Consider the following 24,919-nt stretch of genomic DNA (forward strand, 5'->3'; position numbering starts at 1 on the left):
AGCATCTATCAGTTCAACCTTTGCCAAGTATGTGTTTCATATTTGGCTGAAGGGGTGGCTTTTTCATCGAATGACGTTTAATTTATCACGCCTTGAAGGAAATGATTAACTACATCGGGGCCTTGGTTTTAAACTGCTGTTTAATTAATGTTCCATGAATATACTGTATGGGGCAATCCACTTGCCAACTCACTATGTGACAAAAAAAAACTAACCAATAAAACAAACATACCCACAAAACCCAATTATATTCTAAAGTCAAAGTAAATACTCAGAGAAATGGGAAATTTATCTTCCTACTCCATATGTAGCAATAGAGAATGAGTAGAGGAAAAATAATAATGCAAAACATTTCCACTTAAAAGGTGCAGTACAAGAGAGAGCATGCATGATGAAATTAAGTTTAGTTAACAAAATAAAGTAAAGAAACATAACTATTGTATTACCAGTTTGTGCCATAAATTTAGCAGACTCAGCTTGCTCCTGCAGGGCCTTTGTGTCATGAACTGATCTTGGCCGCTGACTTTTTACTGTATGCTCTCCGATCATTCCATATTCTATGGGACAAAATAGAGGTTCATATGAAAGCTAGGCTTAAACATGATGTTCTGAGAACAAAAGCTTATTACATACTGTTTTTCAGGATGTTCGCAGCAACTGCAGTACATGGCTAGAAACAAAGACCACACAAGTTTGTATAGAATTTGACCGTTTGTCTAGGGCATAGAACAATGCAACGAATTTATAAGGGTGAGTTGGAAGTATTAATTGAGCTTGAAAGCACAGCGTAGACACATAGCAAACATGCAGATAAACTCACATTGGTGTTTTGTTTTGTTTTTTTTATATAAAGACACTAAACACTTCATCAGACCAGCTGCCTCCCTCCCCACCCTCCTGTACACCCAGAAAAGAAAAGAAAGGAAAATGAAAGTAAAAATGTGTAAGCCATCAGAAAGCCACAGAGGAGGGGGGGTCATGGACATAACATGCTATTGATCCACAGTTTCCTCAACAGTTTGTCATTTTTATGGAATTTTTTTATTTATTTATTTTTTCCTTTTTGACCCAGTCCGTATCTTGAGCTTTGTAACATTAGACAAATGTATTCTGAGCTGTATTCATTACAATGCATATGCCCTCTTTGTTTCCCATGAAGGGACAAAGAGAAAATGAGTTCTGATGCCACACTGAGAAAAGTAATTTGATATTGCATTTAGTGCAGAATTTGCATCAGCTGTTTTAAGTCAAAGTGACACTCTGTAAAACAACTGTTATATTTTACTCACTTAAATAGCTCATGCAAATCGATTTTTAACAGGTTTACTAAGAAAAAAAAAACAAAAACAACCCATTACTTCTGTCAGTGTGGTCCTAATGAAGGTGATTATATCATTTGCAAATAGGCAATGCAGGTGATGCATCAACAACATACTCACACATAGCTTATGTTAGTACATTAGACAATACAATGCATCAGCCATTGATAGGGAAGATGTTCATATCATCACTTCATGGATTGTTTGTAGCCTCAGATTCCTGTTCCCTACAGCGGAATGCAAAATGCAGACAGACTGACCTTCCTGTGCAGTGAGGCCTAGAGGAGGAAATCTGTCATCTCATTTGGTCATGTTCCACTGAAAGCTTAAATTTTATGACTAATTATATGGTTAATCACTTTCCTACCAAAAAAAAAAGGGGACAGCTGTTTAATCTGAAAGCATCAACCAATTATTATCAGCAAACATGTTCCATGATTGGATTAGACAAAATACAAAATAAATCAAGGCAAAAAAAGTCATTGTGTTTTGAACTATATTCAAACAACAATCCCAGTGTGAGTGTTTATATATATATAAAAAGCTAAATTCGACATATTTTATAAATTAGATGAAGAAGGTGCAATGGGAGGCGAGCAAGTGACAAGGTAGAAACAACCCCTGCAGCCTTTTGATGCTGATTCATGTCTTCAGAACCATGACTGCACAAAGTAACGTGGCTCAGAAGTGTGTTCAAAGGTCTTTCACTCTGATTTGATCATGTCCACATATGTTTTGCTGGAATTAAGCAGAAAGCACAGTCTGAACGCGGTGCCAAGGAATGTGTAGGTACGCTGGCGATTGGACACGCTGTACAGTTGTGCCAACGGTCAGACATGAGAGGCAAACAACTATTGATACTTTGACATTTTTTTCTTTCTTTTTTACTGCATTTCAGGCTCTACCCTGCTGTGTTTTGGATCATGAACCAATTCCCCATTGGCAAGGGAAAGGGGCTGACAGATTTTGTCAACCTGAGCGTCTGCTACTTTGCAGATCATATAATAAGCGGGGCATGCTGCTGCTTAATGAATTTATAGAAATGGAGCTAAGCGCTAAAAGCTGTAGCGTTAGCACTCTCATGCAACTTACTCTTCTCATTATGACCAAATGGGCATGGACACTGTCTACAAAATTGCATTGATTCTTTTAATGCGTTTGCTTTTCAGTGACATCGAATCTTTAGGATAATGAGGTGCAATTTTGTACAAATCCAAATGCGATCCTGTCTCTTGAATACCATAAACTAACCACCGTGTTATTAAGAACCAAGCTCCAGAATTTTGGGTCTTTCAGACTATTCACTGTACTGAAAAAGTTTAATTCCTGCTTCTTTTCTTCTATTGTTGACATTTAGAAGCAAGATTAATATAAGTAAATGAGTACAAAGGAGGACAGGCTCTACTAAACATGGTGTTGGAGGCGGTTCCATTTTATTTTGTCCTGTAGTAAATGCTAATCAGCATGATTGGCTTTACTTGTAATTGTTCATAAATCCATCATAACTTTTTAAAAATGACTTTCCTATGCAAAATATTGATTAGCTCAGTCAATTAAACAGCGATATTAGTCCTACTGTCAGTCACACCTAATCTAACCCACCTCTGAGCGCCTCATGATGAACAACACAACAAAAGCACTGCACATGACAAAGACTATATAAATATCAGTAAGTTACTTTGTATACAAATAGTCATTACAGAAGATGAATAAAACGTCACAGGTTGTTTAAATCTAAAGTTTTCCATCATCGCAGTTCTACCTAAATCAGTGTTGACAGGAAGCTATTAAAAACAGCTCAACCTGTAGGTACACAAATGAACACTGGTTAACTTTTTGCATGAGAAGTCTCAGCACTGAGTGAGACTGGAGTCTATTTTCATGCCACAAAGCCAAGATGTTAATCCTAACGTTGTGTTTCAGAGAGCCTGAGGTAGAATGGGGAAAGAGCGGGATGTCGAAACACGACACCAGGACGGTACCGTGAAATAAGCACTACGGTTTCGTTGAACTACCAGATCGTATTCAAGCCTATGGCGATGTAATGGTAAACTCGAGAGACAAAGCAGAATTTTAATAACTGGAGGGACATTCTGTTGTCATTTGTCAGCCCAAAACAACATGTGTTCGTTGTTTTGCCAGGCAAAAAGCTTAGATGATGCATTTAGCACTTCTTTTGGGTCGAGACAGCTTTATTTTGAAGTTTTGAACTTGAACCTTTAAACTGATTTGAAGGAAACTAAGCTTAAGATTGATGAGGTGTCTGCTCTTCAGTTAGGACTTAAGAGAATACTTATTATTGATATCCATCAACCATCATGCTTCAGCAACAAGAGAGACACCGCCACTCAGAGAAATCCATCATTGTTGCCATCGCTACTTTTCTTCCTTCAATGCAATAAGTGATTCATTCTCTTTATTTTGCACGCAAATAACCTTGATGGCATGTACCACTGATAAAGCGTGCCATAGTGTCTTGTGATCAAAGATTTTTTCACGTATTTATGCAGGAATGACGGTGACCGTGAAATTTAGCAGGTCTGACAAAATAGCAGGTAGCAGCAATACTTTTCTGAAACAGCCAATATATTTGTGCAGAATTAAATACATTTGTGTAAAATAAGGTGGTGAATTGCCTGGATGACCTTGGAAAATAGATCAGCAACATCCACATTTCCCTCTATTACAGGGAAAAACCTGTTAGGCTAAAGACATTCAGCTTTTTGTAGCAATCATTAAAAAGTGTGTGTGAGAGAGAGTGAGTGGGAATTAAAAAGGACTGCCTTCTCAAGAACAGTTTCATACTGTATAATTCTTACAAGTAGAATTCAATCATCTTCTAAATCATTTTAATTCTATGAAATAAACCGAGGGAACGTTTGGAATTTAAATTGTACAAAGAGCTGCCGTATGTGCCTGCGTATGTGTCCGAGGTACTGTCATGGAAATGCTGTCACTGTGCTGCATGTTGTGTGAAATGTACAAAAGCTGAATGGTATCATTGATATCATTCTCTTTAGTCTAGAGCATGAAGACTTGCATACATTTTAATCTCTCCTTCATAGACGTGGATTCTAATTAAATGTTGTTACACATTGGTATTGTTAGAAATTTCCTCTGTGCAATGAACAGTAAAACAAAAATTGGCTTCTGTCTCCCTGAAGTATAAACGACCACAGATTCCCTTAAGATTTCAGATTAGAGTCACTATGGCTGCAAGACCATGTATGTGGATAGAATTGCTCTGTATAATTGTTAGCATTAGCAACTTAGTAGCCCACATCTCAACATGGTATGAAAAATGAATTTTACTCTCTAATACTAATACTCTCCTACAAACTAAACACACAACCAGTGCAGCGCATTCTACTTTTAAATAAGTCCTTAAGTGGCCAAGGGAATAAGTGTAACTCTTCAGTTACACTTTGCATCAAACCAGCAATTATTTCCTATGCATGCAAAAAAAAGAACATACATTTTTTAAAAGTTTTAAAAGAAAAGAGCTGATTTTTGCCAACATGCTGTGCCATCACTTTATAAGGGCAGCGATTTTTGCCTGCTTCACAGGGATTACCTACAAATCAAGTGAGAAATAAAAGAGCTGGAAATTAGATTATTCTATTTCAAGCAGAAATAACCCCCCTCTCAAGTGAAGAAGCTGAAATGATTGGGTTGCTAGTCAGGCTACTTTGCAACTTGATCTTACCATGAGATGCATGCGGCTGCTGTAAAGAGGGAAAGGAAAAGTACTGTTCTGTTTCAATCAGCTTTGGAGGCTCATCTCCAGGGGTGCTTTTGTTAGCAAAGCCAGACCTGCATGCAGACATGGCAGCTGTGGAGCAGCTAAAACAATGACAATCTGTGGGCAAATATGGGACAAAATGTCTGCTCAGATTACTGGTTGTGCGGGCTCAACGACCTAGTCACTGCTGGGCTGAGACCTCAGCAGGTGACGACAAATTATAGGCTAGTTATAGACGAAGGATACCAGCAATCAGAAGCTGAAGCAACAGTGTTGCTGTATGTGTCCTGGCAACACAGGCTTTCATCAGTGTCAAAGGTGTACAAACATGGATAGGGCTGGACAGCCTATTCCCGCCCCAGGCAAACAATTTACAATGGTCTGATTTACTGGACTGATGCTTTTCTGACCCATCAGAGCTCATTGATACTCTCAGGTTTAATTTTTGGCCATATTTACAAAGATATTCACCTTTTGATTTAATCAGTGTCCTGCTCCGAAATACATGTGGTGTGCATTAGGATTAGATAACGACTCAGCAAACAAAGAGAATTAAACTTCCCTGGGTCCATGACCTTTTGTCATCACCAAGCCTTTGATCTGCTGCATGATGGAAATTTTGACCACGCCAGTTACAGAGAGTCCAGCGGAAAAAATGTCATTTCCAGGTTCATCTTCACCGTGTGGACACATTCCGTGTGTAATTTTATTGAAAGGTAGTAAAAGCTGGCCTTATGTCCACCAACTGATGTGTCCAACCTTGCATGAAATGAGCCTTTACTTAGAAGCCCTTTTGGGTAGCTACTATCAGGGGTGCTACGCTCGCTGCTCTCCGCGCATTCCTGCCTGACTGACTGGCTGTCACAAATGTAGCTCTTAATGAGAGGCACTTCATTACTACTGCACTTTGAAGAGTGTATGTTCCCAAAATAGAGACAATCCATGCAGACCAGGAAAAGGGATACCTCCCTATCCCACGCCTGACTTTCATCCATTTACTAACAGCTGAGCTACTGAGGCTGGCACACATTTCATTTTGGTCAAATATAGTGATACTTCTGTGGTTGTAAGTAGCCTAAAATTACATATTTGTAGATATATTGGACTCTGTTTACAACGGAAATACATTCAAACACAAAAGGCATTAACCTTTACAAAAGGCAAAATTAACTACTTGCTGAAATAGTTGAAATGTAATTTAAGGGTCTGCAAATTTGATTCTACCAACATCACCCGTTCATCTGTTTGGGACGTATCGATGCAGAAAAAGGATCAAAGCCTATGCTGATTTGTAATGGATTTTTCTTTATATAAAAAAAAAAAAAAAAAAAAAAATCCCTTACAATTAACAATAGGTGGGGGGGGGGGAGAGAGAGATTGCAGTAATAAAAACACATTCCAGGGGAAAAGCAGAGAAAATCAGTCGTTATGTTACATTAGAATACATAAAAAATACATTACATTTAAAAAGAAAAACATCCAATATACAATTATCAGTACAAATTCTGCAACTTTATTTTTATTTTCCTTTTTTTTGTTTTGTTTATGCCAACATATTAGAGGTAGTACATTTTAGTGTTCAAGACAAAACTGATAGACTGCTATTCAATGTGGGGAAAAAAATGATAATAAATATGATAATGACGATGAAGATGTAATGAAGATGCACCTCATTTTAAGAGACATCCACAGCCAAACTGATTCATAAACATCTCTCCAACCTTAAAAATCACAGTTGTATCAATCTCCAGCGATGTATCTGCTTACAGCTATTATACAAATCCTTCACTATTGGAGGGACCATATGCTTGAGCCAATCTAAAATACTCAATTAGTCCTTCATTAAGAAAATGAGGGGGTTGCACGGAATCAGATACGAATTACGAATTGTCCTCTGAGATATACAATTATCCATCATATTCCTTCTGCCATCTGTTTGCTTCCTGTTGACTCTCCTAATGATTTAGTTTGAAGCCAAATTAGAATTCTGTGCAACTTCCACTGCACCTCATTTGAGAGTCATGTGAACTTGCCTAAAAATGGAGTGAGACACGCTCTCGGAATACACTCTGTTGTAGACAAAGAGCATACAGTTTGTGTTACTGATGTACAGGCAAATGAGTGGCTACCAGAGATTACAGTGATAGTATCCAGCACAATGCTAAATCACAAGGTTATTGAGCAGTACCTCACAAAGCAACCTAGATGGAGCTCTGACGTTATCAAAGCGCAGGATCAAGAAACCCTGTTGCTGGGTGCCGTGAGCAGATCATTCTTCCTCCTTTTCATACACTTGAGGGAACGTGCTTAGGCTGTCTGTTTTCATATTGTTTCAACTCAGCCAGACGTCAAAAAATTGAGTGTCTGTTCTGTCAAATGCCACGTAGTTTGATGCATATTTACAGGATCAGGATTTTAAATACATGTGTTCTATAATAAACTGCCAAGTTGGTAACAAAAGCATTACTGTTTTTTTTTTTGTTTTTTTGTTTTTTTTATGAACAACTGCTTGCTTATCACATGGAAAGAAGACTTCCTTTTAGTTCAAATATGGAGGCGGAAGATTGAAAACACAACAAATCAAGATGCTCATTTCCTTGTCATCAATTCTGGGTTTTCACAACGATGTACCCTTTGCATGATAATGTGAGCAGCGTGTCGGGTATTCAGTGCAGCTGCATGATGCTATCAGAAAATGGATCCGCCTATGGAGCATTTTAAAGTGAAGGCAATGCCAAGATTGCTGCTTATAACTTGCAAAATCACCCGACTTCTCAAAGAGCAGCACTGCTGAACCATCCGTGACTAAAAGTGGGGCTGCTGCAGGCACAAAAATGAAAGGACTACTGTGCACCGACAGAAACAAGGATGGAAGTGGATTACTAATGAAACCATTTCAAACAGAGAAGTCATGTTATATGAATAGTATAGAAACAACACACACTGTGAAACAGTGAGACTTTCCCATCTGAGACACTAATCTCCGGCTTAAAGCATTTAATACTTTTTTGTCCTTCACTTTAAGAAAAATGTATTTAAAATTTTTGACTAGAAGGATATGATCATAATATATTGCTGTACATTTTTTGCATTAGTACCCCTTGGAATAATTATATTAAAATAATTCGATAGAAGGGATATTGAAAAAATATGGAAACCTGATTTGGCATCAGTATACACACACAAAACCCCAGTAGATGACCTGGCAGTCACGCACACTGCCAAGCTCAACGCCACCATGCCAAGCAATGCATCTGTCAAGTGAGAAACATGACACATTTTTTAGCACCTTTGCGACTGCAGCCAATTTTCAAAGAGCATACTTTGTCCTTTTCTAAGCCATTTTGCTTGGCATATCAGGTAGTGACCTTCGATTTAATAGAGTCATGGATTAGCCGCTGTGGAATTTCCTTACTAATAAACGGGAAACGATACACCTAAGAAATTTGGAGTAAAACACAATATGGACTCTGTAACCATGGAGGCAAATGTGGTCGGATGACCATATTTTGTAGCAAGATTAATCATTTCCAACAGCCTGTAATGAGACTTTCATAATTCATGCTGTCAGCTTTTCCACAGCACCAATCATGTCTGATCCTTTTGCGATGGTAACACCCACTGCTTCAGACTGCCACCCTGCATCTATCAGTACAAGGAGCATTGTGTCATATGCAAGTTAGTCATGAGGAAGATGCCTGCAACATGCCCTGTCTTGGCTCATTGGCTTAGCTCAAAGCAAATACGCGCTCCAAAATAATTACAAGGACACAGTGGCAGTGCTGAAATATTCTCACACAACAGCAACGCAATGGGACTTTTATTTAATGGATTCTGCTGTCCGGGGTGGGAACACGGGACCCATGATTGTTATTATAAGTTTCAAAGTCTTGCGTGGCTGCGCTGGATTGGAATTACTATTTATATATTTTCTAACCTATGAAATACAGTTTGATAGGTTAGGTAGGTACAGTTTGTTCACAATACCAATAATTCTTTATCGGTCACTTTTACAAGAAGCTCTTAGATCAAACATAACTAGATAACCAAGAGTCTGAGGTGTGAGTCTGAAAACCAAGTACACGGATAGTTGTTTTTTAACTCAGCACAGTTCACACTAACAAGTGTTTATCTCCTTAAAGTGCCATAATGGGTATTTGCATTGTTAAGCCTACATTAATCTGATCTATTCTATTATTATTTTGCACAATGAGAGAGGTGATCACCACAATCTGACAGTTTGTCTGTACACATTCCTCTCACCTGTAGTCTTTTGGCTTCTTTGTTCAGATTGTTAAGTGTTTGGGGAGAGAGAGAGAATGGTGAGAACACAAGCGTGAAAAGCCTGCAGGGATTCAATCCCAGGACAAAGGGGCACGCAGTTCAAGAGTCATGGGATTTAACCACCTGACGATGTATGGAAACTCACAATATTCATGAGACAAACACCACACAATGTGACCAGGCACCTCGTTTGAATCGGGCTCGGTTTGACTTCAGTTAAATGTCTCCTCTAGTCTTTTTTTTTTCTTTTTTCTTTTTAATGATTTTCCAAAATATTTTCAGCAAAGACCCAAGCATGATCCCGGGTATTATTTTAATTTTAATCCAGAGTATCCTATATCAATGACAAACTGTGTACCTTTTAAAATAATAGATCAAAGATGCTCTATCATGCTGAACTGTACTTTTGAGAATGCAGTGTTTGTCCCTTTAATTTTGGTTTCAGTGGTAATATTGTTTTTGTGTTCAGAGAAGAGTTCATTAAAAATTAAATAATTAAATCATGGTTTATTTATTTATGATTTTTTTGCATCCCGAAAAAACGCTTTTATTTTAGTATCCACTAGAGGTGTTTGGGACCATCCTCAAAATCCAATGAAAGAAAAAAATAATAGAAAATTTCCATTCATTTGTCTTTCATATTATTATTTTGTTTCTCCTTTACTATGTGACGGGCTGTGGTGTCAACCAGATGCAAAGTGCTTTGTCTGTGTACAAACAGCTGTGTTGTCACTGGTGGCGGGATATGAAACAAAGGCATAATTGTTTTTGGGCTAAAGCAGCAGCATCCAATAGAAAAACATAGTTGCTCCATTTTCCTCACTTGACAATGTGACGTGAACAAAGATGTCTCCTGTAAACTTCCACTGCTTTCTGAGCATTAACAAGATTATTAAACACAGCATTTACACACAGATGATTATACAGGGAAATTAGGTTACTGTGATCCTTCAATCAAGCTGTTGCTTCAGTGTGGGTATTTTGCTCTTTTGCTCTGCTTTTGTTATGTTGTAGTGCACTGTAATCATATCAAAGGCAATATCCATATGCATAAAAATGAATAAATAAACATGCACTCAAAGTAATAAATCAAAATCGGAATGAAAAAATGTGAACAAACTCTCCCGAACAGCCTCTAGCAAACACTTTGCTCCAAGAAAGAAAGCAGTATTCATCAATGATGGCTGAACCCGCTGGCTCCATTTAAAGTAATTTCTTATAATGCCCAGCTTCTAACACAGTAAAATTAGAATTTAAATTTGTGGTTTATTGAGGTCAAGCTAAGAATTCAGGAAAAAGAAGCCATTAAAACTTTATAAATGATGCCTTGTTGTGACTTGGAACTGCTAAAGTGCAGAGGAGCCTGGAGGCAGATGGGAATATGCTGTAAACAAGAGTAAAGGAAAATTGACTCAGTAGCTTGAAACAAAAAATGTGATCAGTGTATGACCAGGCCTTGCTATCCTGACTTTTGCAAAAAATGATTCATCAGGCAAAAAAAACTAAAAAAAATAAAATCTTAAATTCCAAACAGTTGGCTCTAAAACATAACCGCCCAAGTGTGTCTTAATCCAACAATTCAAAGGGCCTTCTTACTTTGCATAGCCTGCATCAGTATGAAATGACTTATCAGTGACAGCTCCTTGTTATATGCAGCAGCACAGGCAGCCAAGAGTGACATTAGTATTGAAAATTAATTGTTTTTTAATGTGCACGTCTCCATCGTCCACCACATAGCCATGCACCATTACTGTGGTCAATTAGCCATTCAACATCTTACCGTTAGCCAATGTATGGAATCGATTACCACACCGCAAGCTGTCCCCACACCCGACCATGTCCAGAATATTAAGTGTTATGAATAAAAACACCTCAACAAAGTGAATTAAATTGGCCTTAAGCTAAACATTGCTGCATCAATGTTTTCTTCCCAGAGGCTGCCAACATATGGGCATCGCAAACTGCTAACGGCACATTTTCACATACCCGTCCCTATACACATACTGTACCAAGGTCCAGCTGGTCAGTATAATTAGTGTGCAAAACAAGCACAAATCTAAATCTTATTAATAAAACTTTTATTTCTCCTCTCGGATATGGAGCAAATAAAGCCCCTTCAGCCAGGCTTCTGAGCCTTTTTAGCTATGATGACATTAAGGATGATTGAAGTGCATTATCTGGGCACACAATGGCTGCTGTCCATTCAGCTGTGCGCTGCAGAGCAGTGAAATAGGGAGCTGGCGACACGCTCGCTGCAGAAGAACGCAGAGTTTTAAAGGCCCATGACACCCTAGTTCCCTTCCTGCCAAACGCTATGGCTGAATAGCTTTGGCTGTATGGGTGAGTTCATGTTACTGCCGACGTATCTGTCTGATATCCTGTCAAAGTGCTTAGGTCCTGTGCCTCTCAGCCAAAGTGCTTTAAGCCTTTAGAAAAAAGGAGGTAATTTAAAAGATATCCCTTTCTTCAATTCACTGATGGTACCAGTTGAAGCAATTAATTTGGAGAGAGGAATTTTGCCTGGATGAGTCAGATAAAATGACTTGCAGTGTTTAAATTTGTCAGCAGAATAAATTATAATTCTGTGAGGTATACGCATCTGTTACTCAGCACCCAACAATTCCACGTATGACGATAACCGCTTGTTTATTCTGTTTCTTGGGCAACAGTGTGATCCATGAACTAGAATGGAAAGCCTATTTCTGCCCACTTCTGTGAGAGCAACCTTAATGAGCTTTTCTATGCAAAAAAAAATAGGAGCATGCATACATTTTTTCACTCCACTCTAATCAGCAAAGTAAAAAAAAAAAAAAAAAAAGCTGTCTTTTCATGCAGTCTCTTGCTCTAATCTAATTAGAATTTATTAAACCAGGCAAAAGTTCAAGGACATCAATAGCCAAATTTTCCCCCACACAGTGTTAGTGTGAGCGAGATGTACAGTAGAAAGGGGGCTGGTGCAGAAAATGGGAAAAGGAACTTTTGCTCTTTGACTATCCTTTTGCCTCATTACAGCATTTAGATGGTATGATGAATGAATGTTTTCTGTATTTTTCGGGTTTTAAGCCACGCGGCACTGAATCGTCACATAGATCAACGATATTCAGCCAGTAATTGAATCTCAATGGACGCAAGGTGGAAAATAGAGTAATCAAAGCTCACAATGTACTCTTGTATGTACTTTATGTATTTACAGAATATTATGCAGACAAAAATAGAATGGCAGGGTTATAATTGCACGATGTTCCTCAATAAACTTTCCAAAGCTAAGGTGAAAAATATTGCTCTGTACTGAGGGCTGTGTGAACCCAGCATAAGTAGTTTGTAAAAATGTATAATTTTAAAAAAGAATGGACTCATTGTGTGTAAGAAATAACTTGGATGAATACACTCAGACAGTTGCTTGGTGTTATTTACTCTATCTTTGCCAGTGTGTTTATCGGCCCAGATATGCAAATACAAAAGTGATTTGGCACTTCGTCTGCCCTCTCTTAATGCTGTACAACTTGATACATTGTAGTTTATGATGCAACAACCAAAAGTGTCAATATAACAGATCTGGGGATACAGGATGCAAAGAGCTTCTCTGTTGTTGATTGTTATTTTATGGCTCCAGCTTCAACAGCCTCGGATGTGGTTTCAGTTTTGGAGAACTTTATGGTTGTTTTAAATTATTAATGAGCTCAAATCAAATGCCAAAACTTTAGGGAAATGTTAGAAAAAATCTCCCACATATAAGAAGAGAAGACAGTGCTGAAACTGCAGCAGTCACACGTGCTTGGAGGAAGAGGACGACCACATCCACACCATTTTGTAGGATATTCATTCAACCTGTGCGCAAGCCACACTATTTCAGGGCAATTCACGTATCTATTCCAAGGCTGGAAGTTGCTTTTCAGCTTTATTAAAAAAGATATACAACATTAGCTGGATCATGTACTGCTTCGCTTCCATCCCGAAATAATTACCCTAATCATTAATAGGTCTACACTCTTGTATCCCAATGGCTCTTTATAAATTTGAGGAAATAATTCAATTACCTGATTAGCAAATTGATAGAAAATTAGTTGCTGCTTCCAAGATGTCAGCTGTTTACTTTGTACTTTGCCTTGTCGTAGACTGAATATCTGAAAATTGAATATTTGGACTGTTTGGATAAAATTATTTGTTGTAGTTATAGTCATCAGCTGATTGCTTTGTGCCTATTCATTCTTCCATCCTTTCAGTTTTTTCTGAAAAATGCTTATTTACAATCGGCATGTCATTAAGAAAAAAGATCACACAGATTAGAAAGGCTCCAATAATGAGCTAGGAAAAAAAAAACATTCAATAATGTGAAGCAGTGCCCCTTGAGGTTATGGGCAAAATGTCAGATTACAGACAGACACGAGTGACAGCCTGATTGACGTAATGTCCAACTTATCAATGCGTTCATACCTCACCTTTATTGGGTTCTGGCAACACACAGAATTTTTCCCTGTGCTTGAACATCTGCAAGCGAATTGCTATATTGATGTTCTGGAAATGAAAGCACAAGATTGACAGGCGTTTGATCTAAATTAAGTGGGATGGCTTCAAGAGCAGGCAATCACCTTCAGAGGAGGGGAGGTTGTTGACTCGTCCCGCCTTTTCCTCGATAGCAGAGTGCCAGAGTCCTGCTGTCTTTTTAAAGTAAGCTCTTTACCAGCTGTGACAGCGTGCAGTTGGTATTGTTTTCACCTTGTGAGCGCGTGCTCGTGTGCGTGCATGTTTGTGCGATCATGACAAAACGTGGAGACAGCTACCATAGTGCGACCTACCGCGGGGACAGTTTTGGGTACTTTGGCAGGTGTTTATGTCCGTCCGAGCAGAGAGTTTGTCAATATAATAATATCACAAACCTTACAGGTTTGTAGTTATGATCAAACTGAAATTCAAGTTTGAAGATGGGTGTAGCCCCATGGGTGCTGAATATTTATGTAGTAACTTCTCTCGGGTTACAATATGGCCATTCCAGCTGTTGTGAGCCCGTCGTAAGGAAATCTGTCACTGGATTCAGTCTGGCAATGCCTTTGATCAATTTTTTTTCATTGCTCTTAAAAATATATATAAAAAGACATGATACTGCAATTTCTCTTGACTAAACTAACCCAGCCCTGCGGTCCAGGGTGTACCCTGCCTTGCCTGATGTGAGCTCCAGCACCCCCGTCACCCAGAAACGGATAAGCGGTAGAAGATGAATGAATGAATGCATGGATAAACTAATCCAGCAGCTGTAATCATTACTAGATAGTAAAATCAATACACTTCATAATTTTTACTGACTTTAGATCATTTAGTTTGCATTCAACACATCTGATGGGCCTTTGACAGCATGCCATTTTGGCCAAGACTCATGGGAACTGTTCAATTGTGACAAACTCATCATCTGTAATATGAATATGAAAATAAATCTTCAAACCAAGAAATGAAATGCTATACTATGCTGTTTTATTGCTGTTCATGTCTTAGAGGAAATAGTCCAGCATCTCCCACACAGCTTCTGTTTCTCCACAATCTTTCCTGTGCTCAGTTATGTAAGATGTTCCTTTATTTGGCATTTGATCAACAGCTGTAATTGATCTCTTATGTGATTGGCCAACTATCCCCATATGAAGTAGAGTTTTGCTATTACTCAGGGTCTAGAAGCTAATATTTCTAAACCTAAATGTGGTATTGTGTAACCATGATGCTACAGTAGAAAATGCCACTGCAGATTAAAGTGTTGGTACTAAAACAGAATCCCTCACCCCAGACTGTAGATTATCCATAAAAGAGGGATTCACATTCATAAGACCGATTAAATAACATTATGAATTTGTTTAATCCCACAATGAAAAATGTCATAGCTCGTCTCAGTTTCTCACATTAAAAAGCAACATATTTGTACTAAATGTCTACACATCCATTTTTCATGGCAACAATTAGCATCCCCTGCTGTTAATTTCTCGCGGTGTTTCTGAGGCAGACAGCAGTGGCATTTAGGCACACGGATCTAAATAAGCAGAACCACTGGTGCTGCCATAATACTGATATCTAATACATTCGGAGAGGAAAATAGCTTGTTTTGAGCCATAAGTTAGTGTTTGGAAATAAAACAAAAATGCTAGTCCAATTTTATTAAGACAGATAAGACAGATTCCTCACCAGTGGGGCATAAAATTCGCATTACTATAACTGACAGGAAACTCAGGAAGAGCGAAGGTTAGTGTCTCGTAATACATAGCTCAGAAACTGAACCATAAATTGAAGAAGAACAAAAACTGACATCCGATTTAAAAAAAAAAAAAAAAAAAAAAAAAAAAAATTCCCAACGGGACCTGACACCAATTTGTGTTCCATCCCAGTCATAGCATAATGCTGATAGAATAAACATTTTCAAAGCAAATAATTGCATTTCTGCAGCTACCACTGGCCATATCTGCAGTGAGCATAATCATTTGTTCAATATACAGAATACTTGTAACTTTTTTATCTAATATACACTGACACGTAAATAGCTAAAACTAATGAGCCCGGGCTCTTTCTCCATGACTGTATTTATAAGCTAATGCAAAATGCAATACGTTCCTTTTAAGTTAGAGCAATCAGCAATTTTAATGCATCGAGGCACCCTACGGAGGCAGCAGACATGATTCATTATATGACATTCTCAATAATTCATCGCAAATGAGCCTGTCTTGTCTCAGTCAACTGTGGTTGGGCAGCTTGCAACGAATGACCCACTCAATTATCAACTTATGATTAGCCGAGGACCCTCGCTTTGTGAAAAACAGCATTTTTACCACGCATCACAGACACCTACTCTCTTACACGTCTTCAGCATTTGACACAAACAGTGGAAACGACTTCCAAAGGGAATCTCACAGGAGCCCAAATCAGTTGGAGATTTCTTCTCATTATTTTTTCTTCCCAACAGCAGGCTGCTCAGTTATTCGCGACTGCTGCTTCATCCCTTTCTACACGTCCTCTGACTGTTCTTTGTTCTGCTTTGTAAATCTGGACAATTAACAACTCCCACACCACTCCTTTAAAGATTACAGTAAAGTTTTAATTGTAATGTACTCCGGATAGCAGAAGTACATCAATTGTGAAGCTTAGTCCTATTGATTGGGTGTTCGGAAAGTCAGGATGCATTTGCATAGTTCTGCATCAACTGAGGGTCAAACTCGACATGATACGACTGTGAAGCATTTGAGGCTCATACAATTATGTTATTTGATCTTGTAATTTGCATATACAATCTGATGATAAATACATGGTAACTGAGTGGACCCTGCAGCATAAGTAAGCATCCAAACAATTAACTAAATATGATATTGATAACACAAAGTAGTCTCCTGTGGGACTACTCATGAGAAAAATCACTAGATAACACATCAGTATATTGACACAGAAGGCTGTATCTGCAGCTTTATTCATGCATGTCACTGTTTCATGATATATGTGAGTATTTGGCCATTAAGAGATGAATCAGTTAGAAGAATCATCTCTTGCACACAAATATTTTCAATAGCAAACACTTGCAATTAAGTCAAATGATCGTACCCATTACTGACCTCAATAAAAAGTATGATTAATCGTCCATAATAATGGAGGATTCATGTGGTGTGTAAATTTAATGTTGGTTTGCCGTTTTTGATCCTCAGTCCTAATAACGATGGCGAAATTTCAGTTTGCCCTTTTTTTTTTTTCTTTTTTTTTTTTTTTTGAAAATGTCTTGACAACCAGTGGCTGGATTGTCATGAATTTCTGCACAGACAATCGTGGTCTCATATTTAGTCATTTCACCGCGTGCTTGGAATTCCTTGAGTTGCATTCAGTTGATACTGAGATGCAGAGAACTCAATCAGAGAACCAGCATATAAAACATGAGTTTCACCATCCTATGGCTGTGGAGTTGTTTCTTAGCTTTGTGTGTTCTTGCATGAAGCCTTTTCATCCACCGCCTCCTGCCTCCAACTCCAACGGAGTCATGCCTGCTATCTATTCAGCAGCATCTCTGTATGAGCAAGGGGAGGGCAAATGAGACCGCAATGCCACATGCGGCACAAAGTGCGGCTGCTGGAGTTGAAACAAGAAGACTTTTGTTTGCTAACTCGCTGCGGCTCAATGCTCTGTCGTCTGCTGGATGTAGCTTCTGTACTGGAAGATATTGACTATGTTTATTAATGCCAGGTACTATTTCCACTTCGTCTTTTCCATGCAATCTGGGTAAAATTGTCTTTTGCTTTGTTTTCTTTCTCTTGTTTAATTTTTTTTTTTTTTCGAGTCTTCATTCATTCAGTGCTGTGGTTCAGGAATGTGGCACATCTTTGAATGCTTTGTGTGATATTGAACTGGGTCAGATGTACATGTCTCAGATGGGTAAAAATCCGAAATGAGCTAACCCGCGTATCATTATGACAAGACTTCCTAATTAAATGTGTAAAAAAAAAAAAAAACAAAATCACATGCCCAGCTTCTTGTTGCCAAGCAACCAAGTCAACCAATATGCATATCACTCCATCCAAAATAAAGGCAGGTCGAGAGGAATTTAGAGTCCCTGTCCGTTTTCAAGGTCCTGCTTTAAGACATATTCTGTTAAACGACAAAGCAATAGGAATGTGGATAAGAGATCAAGTCTTAGTGGGGAGTTTGAAATTCTTTTAATGAGAACTTGGCTCATTTAAAGGCATTATTGAGACTCCCAAGCTGATGTGACTTGAATCTAAAGCAGCTGGCCAGTAGTGGTGGTTACGGCAATAAATTCTCTGCAGCTTTTTTTTTTTTTTTTTCAGGGAAGTGAACAGAGGATGGGGGTGACATGCAGAGGAGGGAGGAGATTTGGGTGATGTTAGGCATTCCTTTGTCTCTCCTAAATACAAAGCCTCCATAAGAGGATGAGACATGAGAAATAGCAGGGAGGATTTAAATCTCACCACTTTATTTTGTCCGTTCCTGAAATAAAGGACCAAGGATTTGCTAAGGCATGAAACCAGGCAGCCATTGAACAGCATGTGCATATTTAGAGACAGATAAGATCCTTGGTTTAAGTGATACTGACTGCCATGAGAAGCAGCTTTAAAAGGTGCTAATTCAAGCAATATGTAAACAACGAGCAGCTTGTGTTTTTAAAAACTAGAAAAAAACGCAAACCATCATCCGTAACTTTTAAGTCTCCACGATAGTTATTCACTCACCCATTCATCTTCTGCAGGAGGCTGCTGGAGCCAATCCCATCTCACATTGGGTTAGGGCGGGATACACCCTAGACAGCCCATCAGTCAGTCGGAGGGCCAACACACAGAGACACACAACCACTCACACCAATTAACCCAAACATGATGTCTTTGGACGGTGGGAGGAAACCCATGCAGGCACGTGGAGAACATCCAAACTCCAGACAGAAAGGCCCCCGGCCCAGGAACCCAACCCGCTACCTTCTTGTTGTGGGGCAGCAGCACTAACCACCATGCTGCCGTGCTGCTCCACAACAGTTAATTAAAACAAATTTTCCGTGACATAAATAGCTTGTCAGTATTGGCCCACACATCCCAAAATTCCTGACTCACACACTATTATGAGCACAGTGTGTAAAAGCACACAGCTGTTACGTAGATGAAAGTGGGCAGGAAAGGATGTAAATGTCCAGAATGCGTCCACCCCTATCCTGCCTCCACGCTCACAACAAATATCTGTCCTATGATTATCTGCTCCTGTCTATGTGTCAAGTCCATTTCAGATCAGCAGCAGGCAGGAAGCAAACGATAGCGCCACCCACCTTTTTATGGTACTTGACGGATAACTGAGACACAAAATGCATTTGAATGATCCAGACAAACTGCGGCAACAATGGCCAAAAAGGCATCTTGCTGGAAAAGGCCTGTGGCTGAATGAAAGCCAGGTAAAGCTCAAACAGCTGCTTCACGACTAAATCTGAAGGAAATTGGGCTTTAATACGAGTTTCTTTTATTGCATTTCGGAGACCGTGTTCAATTCTTACAATGGAGCAAAGTGGGTTTTTTTTAAATGTAAGATAATTCAAAATGTTACATCTATCCAAAATTAATCTGAACACACAGGTCACTGAGGCTGTTAGAGGTTGGTGTTCCCTTGTCATCTAACCTATTTTTACTTTTCTTTCTATCTTTTCCTACCAAAAAAAAAAAAAAAAAAAAAAAAAAGTCACTCGCCCCCTCACTTTTTCGTTCATGTATATTTAGACCTGCCTTGTCTTAAATCTGCACACATACGTATGTAGGAGGGTGTCAGCTTGGGCAGCTAATGCTTATTGCTACTGTCTCTTTTTTTTTTTTAACAGATGTGATCGAACACCTAAAATCCATTTTAGTCTGATGCACATTTGCCAACTGTACAGACCACCTTCATTAAAACCATCTGACTCTGAAGGGATGAGCTTTCAAGGGCTTTGCAGATCACCCAAAACCCTCCCCATGCCATTAATCTAAATTAATGCTCTGACAAATATGTCATAATATTGGGTGAGAAATATGATAAATGCTTGCTCCCCCCCATCTATAATTAAGTCTCTTTAGCAAAATGGCTAAATTTCAAATTGCAGAGCTGGCGTGGCCCCTGAAAGCAACAAAGGTGACCTTATGCTTTTGCTCTAAACAACTGACTAATAATGGCCCTTTAAAAAGACTTGACACCTGAAACATAGTAGAATGCAGCAGATGACTATATAGTCGACTTGACTAACATGAAAATTTCAACCTGAATCAGTGGCTTTAAATTTATTTATTGTTATTTGAAGCAAACAGGTCTCTGCATAGCTCATTAGAAGAGGATGAAAGTATCATTATATCGAAACATAATTAATGTTCTGATGCACAAGATTTAAAAAAGATATGTTGTGCTTTTGTTTTCCTATTAAGAATTAAATGAGCTATGACTTCTCTCACTGTACGCAGAACAGGTTCACAGACCAAAACAAACAGCAGCATGCACTATCATGGCTCAGATCATTTTGTCAACAAATTACTGGTTTAATGTTGCAAGAGCTACAGATCTACATCCGATGCAGTGTTTGAAGAGGCTGCATGCATATTTGGTGCTAATCATATCTGCTTTAAATGCATTCTAAGCGTGTTTTTGAGGAAAATTCCAGTGTACACAATTGTTCATTAAAGATGTGAGAATATGCATTGGGTCTGATGCTTCTTGGTGACAGGGGAAAATCTTAACAGCGTTGTGAGAATAAATATTCCTTTTCCAGCCAGCAACTGACAAAATCGCTGCTCTGTAAAAAGCATATTGAAAAAAATGGAAATGCGTGTCGTCAGTATTTCCGTCGCATGCAAGCAACTATGACATTTTCAAAAGAGGCATCACAGCTGTGTTATACTTGTCTAACTGGTTCGTTATATTTGTTGTCTCAGTTGTTCTCTTAGGTAAATGACATAAGGTAAGAGCGGCCCCAGGTGCCAGGCTTTAACTAAACCAGGAGGCGGCATTCACTTCATTCATTGGCCTTTCTGGTAATGAGGTAGAAGAGAGTGTCAGCCCATGGCCAGCCGGGAGGCACTTTCCACTTGTGAGTCAGACAAAGTGTAATAGGAAAAGCCAAGATATGAAGGGAGACTGTTGCAGTCAGACTGATAGCACAAGTGCTGGAGGACAAGCTAATAATAGGACATGTTTATGAAAATATCAAAATATAACATGCCACTGGGTGTCCTGGTTGCTCGGAAAGTGGGGGACATGCAGTGTACCGTGATTCTCAATCTGGTACACAACTGTTTTTTTTTTTTTTTTTTTTTTTGGTACCATAAACCCTCTCCTCGTGTCTTTCGTGCCTCTCCCATGAAGCAAACAAGCGGAGCTTGTAACCCACATACTGGGTAATATTCACAACATGTGCGACGAAAGGATCAATGTTTACTGTACATTGAGCGTTTCACACACTGGTATAAGATGGCTACAGCTGATTCATGTGCCCGTTTCCACAGAGTCGGAATCCAAGTGTCAACGTCAGGCGTAAGTAAAGCCTTTCGTTCAACGTGAGAAGTGCAGTCTTGCAGTCCTGGAGGAAAGTGTAGAAGATTTTGAAAAGGCTACAACCCAGCGTAGTCTGGTACCGTATGGCGGACTCACGTGTTTGTTTCCACAACTACAGGCCAATTAGTCAACTGTACACACACACACGCTATTATGAAGCAGAAAACATCAGCCTCATCGTGTCTGATTGTTTGTATTGTAGCATTTTGGTAAAATTTTGCACAAAGGAAGACAAATGTATCACTTCCTGAGGTACTGTTTTAAGCAAGACGATCAATTCTCCTAATGAAGGAAAACAAAACCCGATTTTTGAACATTTTTTTTTTTTTTTTTAAGTCATTGACCTGCTTTGGGGAACTGGTGTTAAAATGTGGTTTTATAATGTAGCTCTTTGATCTTGTTTCCTCTTACACTCCCATAGTGTTGCTGTGCAGACTTTAAAGGCCAAAGTTTCCTTCCTTCCTTTCCAACTAAGCACAACTCTGGCACAACAGACACAGCTATCCAGCTCCAGTTGGGGCATGTTGAACTCAGACGGGGACATAATGTAATGCACTGATTCCCACAAGCCATTTTGCTTTAATTCAACTGTTTTAAACCTTTCATGGCAACCTGGCAGACTTGTACTTTCTGGGCATTTTTTTTTATTTAACTATTTCTTCTTTCAAGTCATTTTGTTGAAGAAATTCAAAATTACCTGATAGGCAGAGCTATCTGACGTCAGACCAAGCTGAATGGGAACCTTTGTAGAAAAATTCTCAACGTGATTATGGAGACACGAAGTATGAAATGACAAAATCACACAGTAATTCTTATTCTGAAGCAAACTGACCTCTAATGCACAGCAACTGAAAATGGTTTGAATTTTGTTGGGATTGGTTTGAAACGTATTGTCAAATCTTTTTCAGTGAGGGCTAGAGTTCCTTTGTGCTCATACATACCTGCAAATTTAGTCACTGGCTTTGCAGTGTATTCTGATCAAGAAAATACAGCCTTTTTTTTTTTTTTTTTAAATTTCCCTGCAGGATGATTGAAATATATATCTATACATATTTGACACAGCTTGAGACGAGCAGTTTCTACAAAGACAACAGAGAGAGCACTTTGATGCAAACCTTGTTTAGTTTTATCATATAAAGGTCCCAGTAAAATAAAATGATGTAAATCTATTCATTCCCAAACTAATTATTTTTTGTCTTGGATAATAAAGGGTTAAATAGCCCTTCCATTTACATTTGAAAATGGGCAAATCTAGTAACACTGAAAGGTAGTGACAGATTTGTGTGGTTGTTTACCCTGTCGAAGATAGCAGCGACATTATCTGACAGCTGCCGTTTATTATGTCCCGCCAGTCTGAGGTCTTGAATCATTAAATAGAATTTGCACCCCCCTCCAGCCCCCCCTCTCTTTTTTTGTTAAAGATGGGAGGTATTCTGACATTCCCTGTTGGATGGGCTTTGCCCTACTCCAGAACGTGAGGGGCCTCCTAAACAACGCGTCAGATTTGTGCATTAAAAGCAGGTAGACACTGTCTAGACTAAATACCTCTTTCACACTAACTTCTGTCCTGGAAAGCAGAGCAGGACAGAACCAGCAGAAATCTCATTGCTTGATTTAGATTCATCTGTCTGGCCAGTGCTGATGGCTTCAGTCCATCTGGGAATTCACTCAGGCTTGGAGTTACACACCTGACATGCTGCAAGAATGGACATAAACCAACACGCCATCTGACATCAAATTTGTTTTGTTCACTGTTAATGTCCAAAAATGCTGTGAGGCCAATGAATCAACGTTTTGCTTTTATTTATTTTTTAATATATATATATTTTTAAACACAACACAAGAAGAAACTGATGGAGGGCATTTGTAGGACAAGCACAAATAATGTACTGGCCAAACATCCAAATGTATTCTTCCCTCAAGGACAAAAAAAATTGTGCTCTAGGATTTTTTTCTCTGTAAAGAAATGTGGCCGTAGGGCAAAAAGAATACACAGATATTTATTCAGTGAGCTTTGTGCCTGTGGAAGGTAGTCCACATTAGAGCCCTCTAAGCAGCTCTGCCGCATACATGGAAAATTAAAAAGTGACAAAAAAAAACAACAGAGACAGGAAGGTCTTTCCACATGGTGAAGATGAGATGATCAAGTTAGTCACAGGGCACCAGCATCCGGTTTCTTCCTACAGTCCAAAAATATGCACATTTAAGTTAATTGATGATTCTAAATAATTGTCTGTAGGTGAGTGTGGGTGTGTGTGTTTGTCTATATGTCCGCCCTGCAATAGAGTGGTGACCTATCCAGGGTGTACCCTGCCCTCATCCAAGATACTCCAGCACCACCCATTACCCTGAAGGATAAGCAGTTGAAAATGGTGTATATATTTTATATATATATATATATATATATATATATATATATATATATATATATATATATATAGTATCACAACCAACCTGCTGCTACCACTTTAAAAAAGCATTTATAAAAGCTCTGTTGTAGGACATATTATACTGAAACCCTGTTGCTCTTGTAACAGCAAGAGCTGCCTGCAGTGTGTGCACCCCTCCTGACATGTGTTCAGTGTGTTTGTGTGTTCGAGGGTATCAGCACTTTGATAATGATCCGCCCAGTACCATCCACACTTATGCCTGCTCCCGTTGTCAAAATGACTCCTGGCTCGATATCTGAATTGTCAAATACATTTGAAAATGGTTCGTTGAGCTCGGCAAGACCCTAAGGAAAATTTTCTGATGTAATTTAATCACAGTATTACCTCAGTGAGTGCAGGCAATAGAAAAGCAAGTGTCGGGAAAATCAAGCCTATACCGGTTCCAGTGGCCTATAACTAATTCTCTGTGCGTCACATTTGTTCAGAATCAATGTGGAAAAAACATTTTCACATGTCATTAGTTGGTTTTAGAAGTTGATTTTAATTAATATCGGTATGAATATTCCCATTATTTAAATCTGGCATTGCAGTATTTGGTTGGAGTCATGTGAGTCAAAATAACACGTGCATTAGCCTTAAATGAAAATCCAAATTCGTACTTGCTAACCATTTGTCATGTTACTATTTCCATTATTTTAATTTTGTTATAAATAAGTCTTTCGTCTAGGCTGTTGTTTTCTATCATCACAGTATTTTGCTGTTTGTACCTCAGTTACCATTTTGAGTTGAGTTTGATTTGTGGAATCCAAAGATCTTTAATTATATTAGCAATGACTCATTGGTCGTAAATTTATTGCAATAACTCATCTACCCACACGATCAAAGGTTTGCAACACAGCATAGAGACACACTAACTATATGGTTGTTGAGGTTGTGGGACTTGTTTCAGGGCTTTTAAGCATCCTATTGATTTAATTTTGTCTGGAGTTTCCGCTCTTTCCTTTAACCAACGGCAGTGCTGGGAGGAAGCGTCCACCAATAATCTGTAACTCATTAACATCTCTCGTTCCACTCTTTACTGCTGCACCAGCAACATATGTCACAGCTAATATAGCTCAGAGATAGACACTTCCAATCAGCAATCTGTAAGATGTGCAAATTATTGG

General features: G+C 38.8%; 1 protein-coding gene across 1 annotated transcript in view; it reads right to left on the minus strand.

The window, feature by feature from the left end:
• Nucleotides 1-24,919, minus strand: part of adgrb3 (adhesion G protein-coupled receptor B3) — a 104,033-nt gene that overhangs the window by 60,446 nt on the left and 18,668 nt on the right. The window contains exon 3 of the mRNA XM_029521018.1: nucleotides 447-557. Coding sequence (XP_029376878.1) covers nucleotides 447-557 — 111 coding nt within the window. The remainder of the gene's footprint in view (nucleotides 1-446; nucleotides 558-24,919) is intronic.

The sequence above is a fragment of the Echeneis naucrates genome, chromosome 15 (assembly GCF_900963305.1).
Source record: "Echeneis naucrates chromosome 15, fEcheNa1.1, whole genome shotgun sequence".
Taxonomy (NCBI): domain Eukaryota; kingdom Metazoa; phylum Chordata; class Actinopteri; order Carangiformes; family Echeneidae; genus Echeneis; species Echeneis naucrates.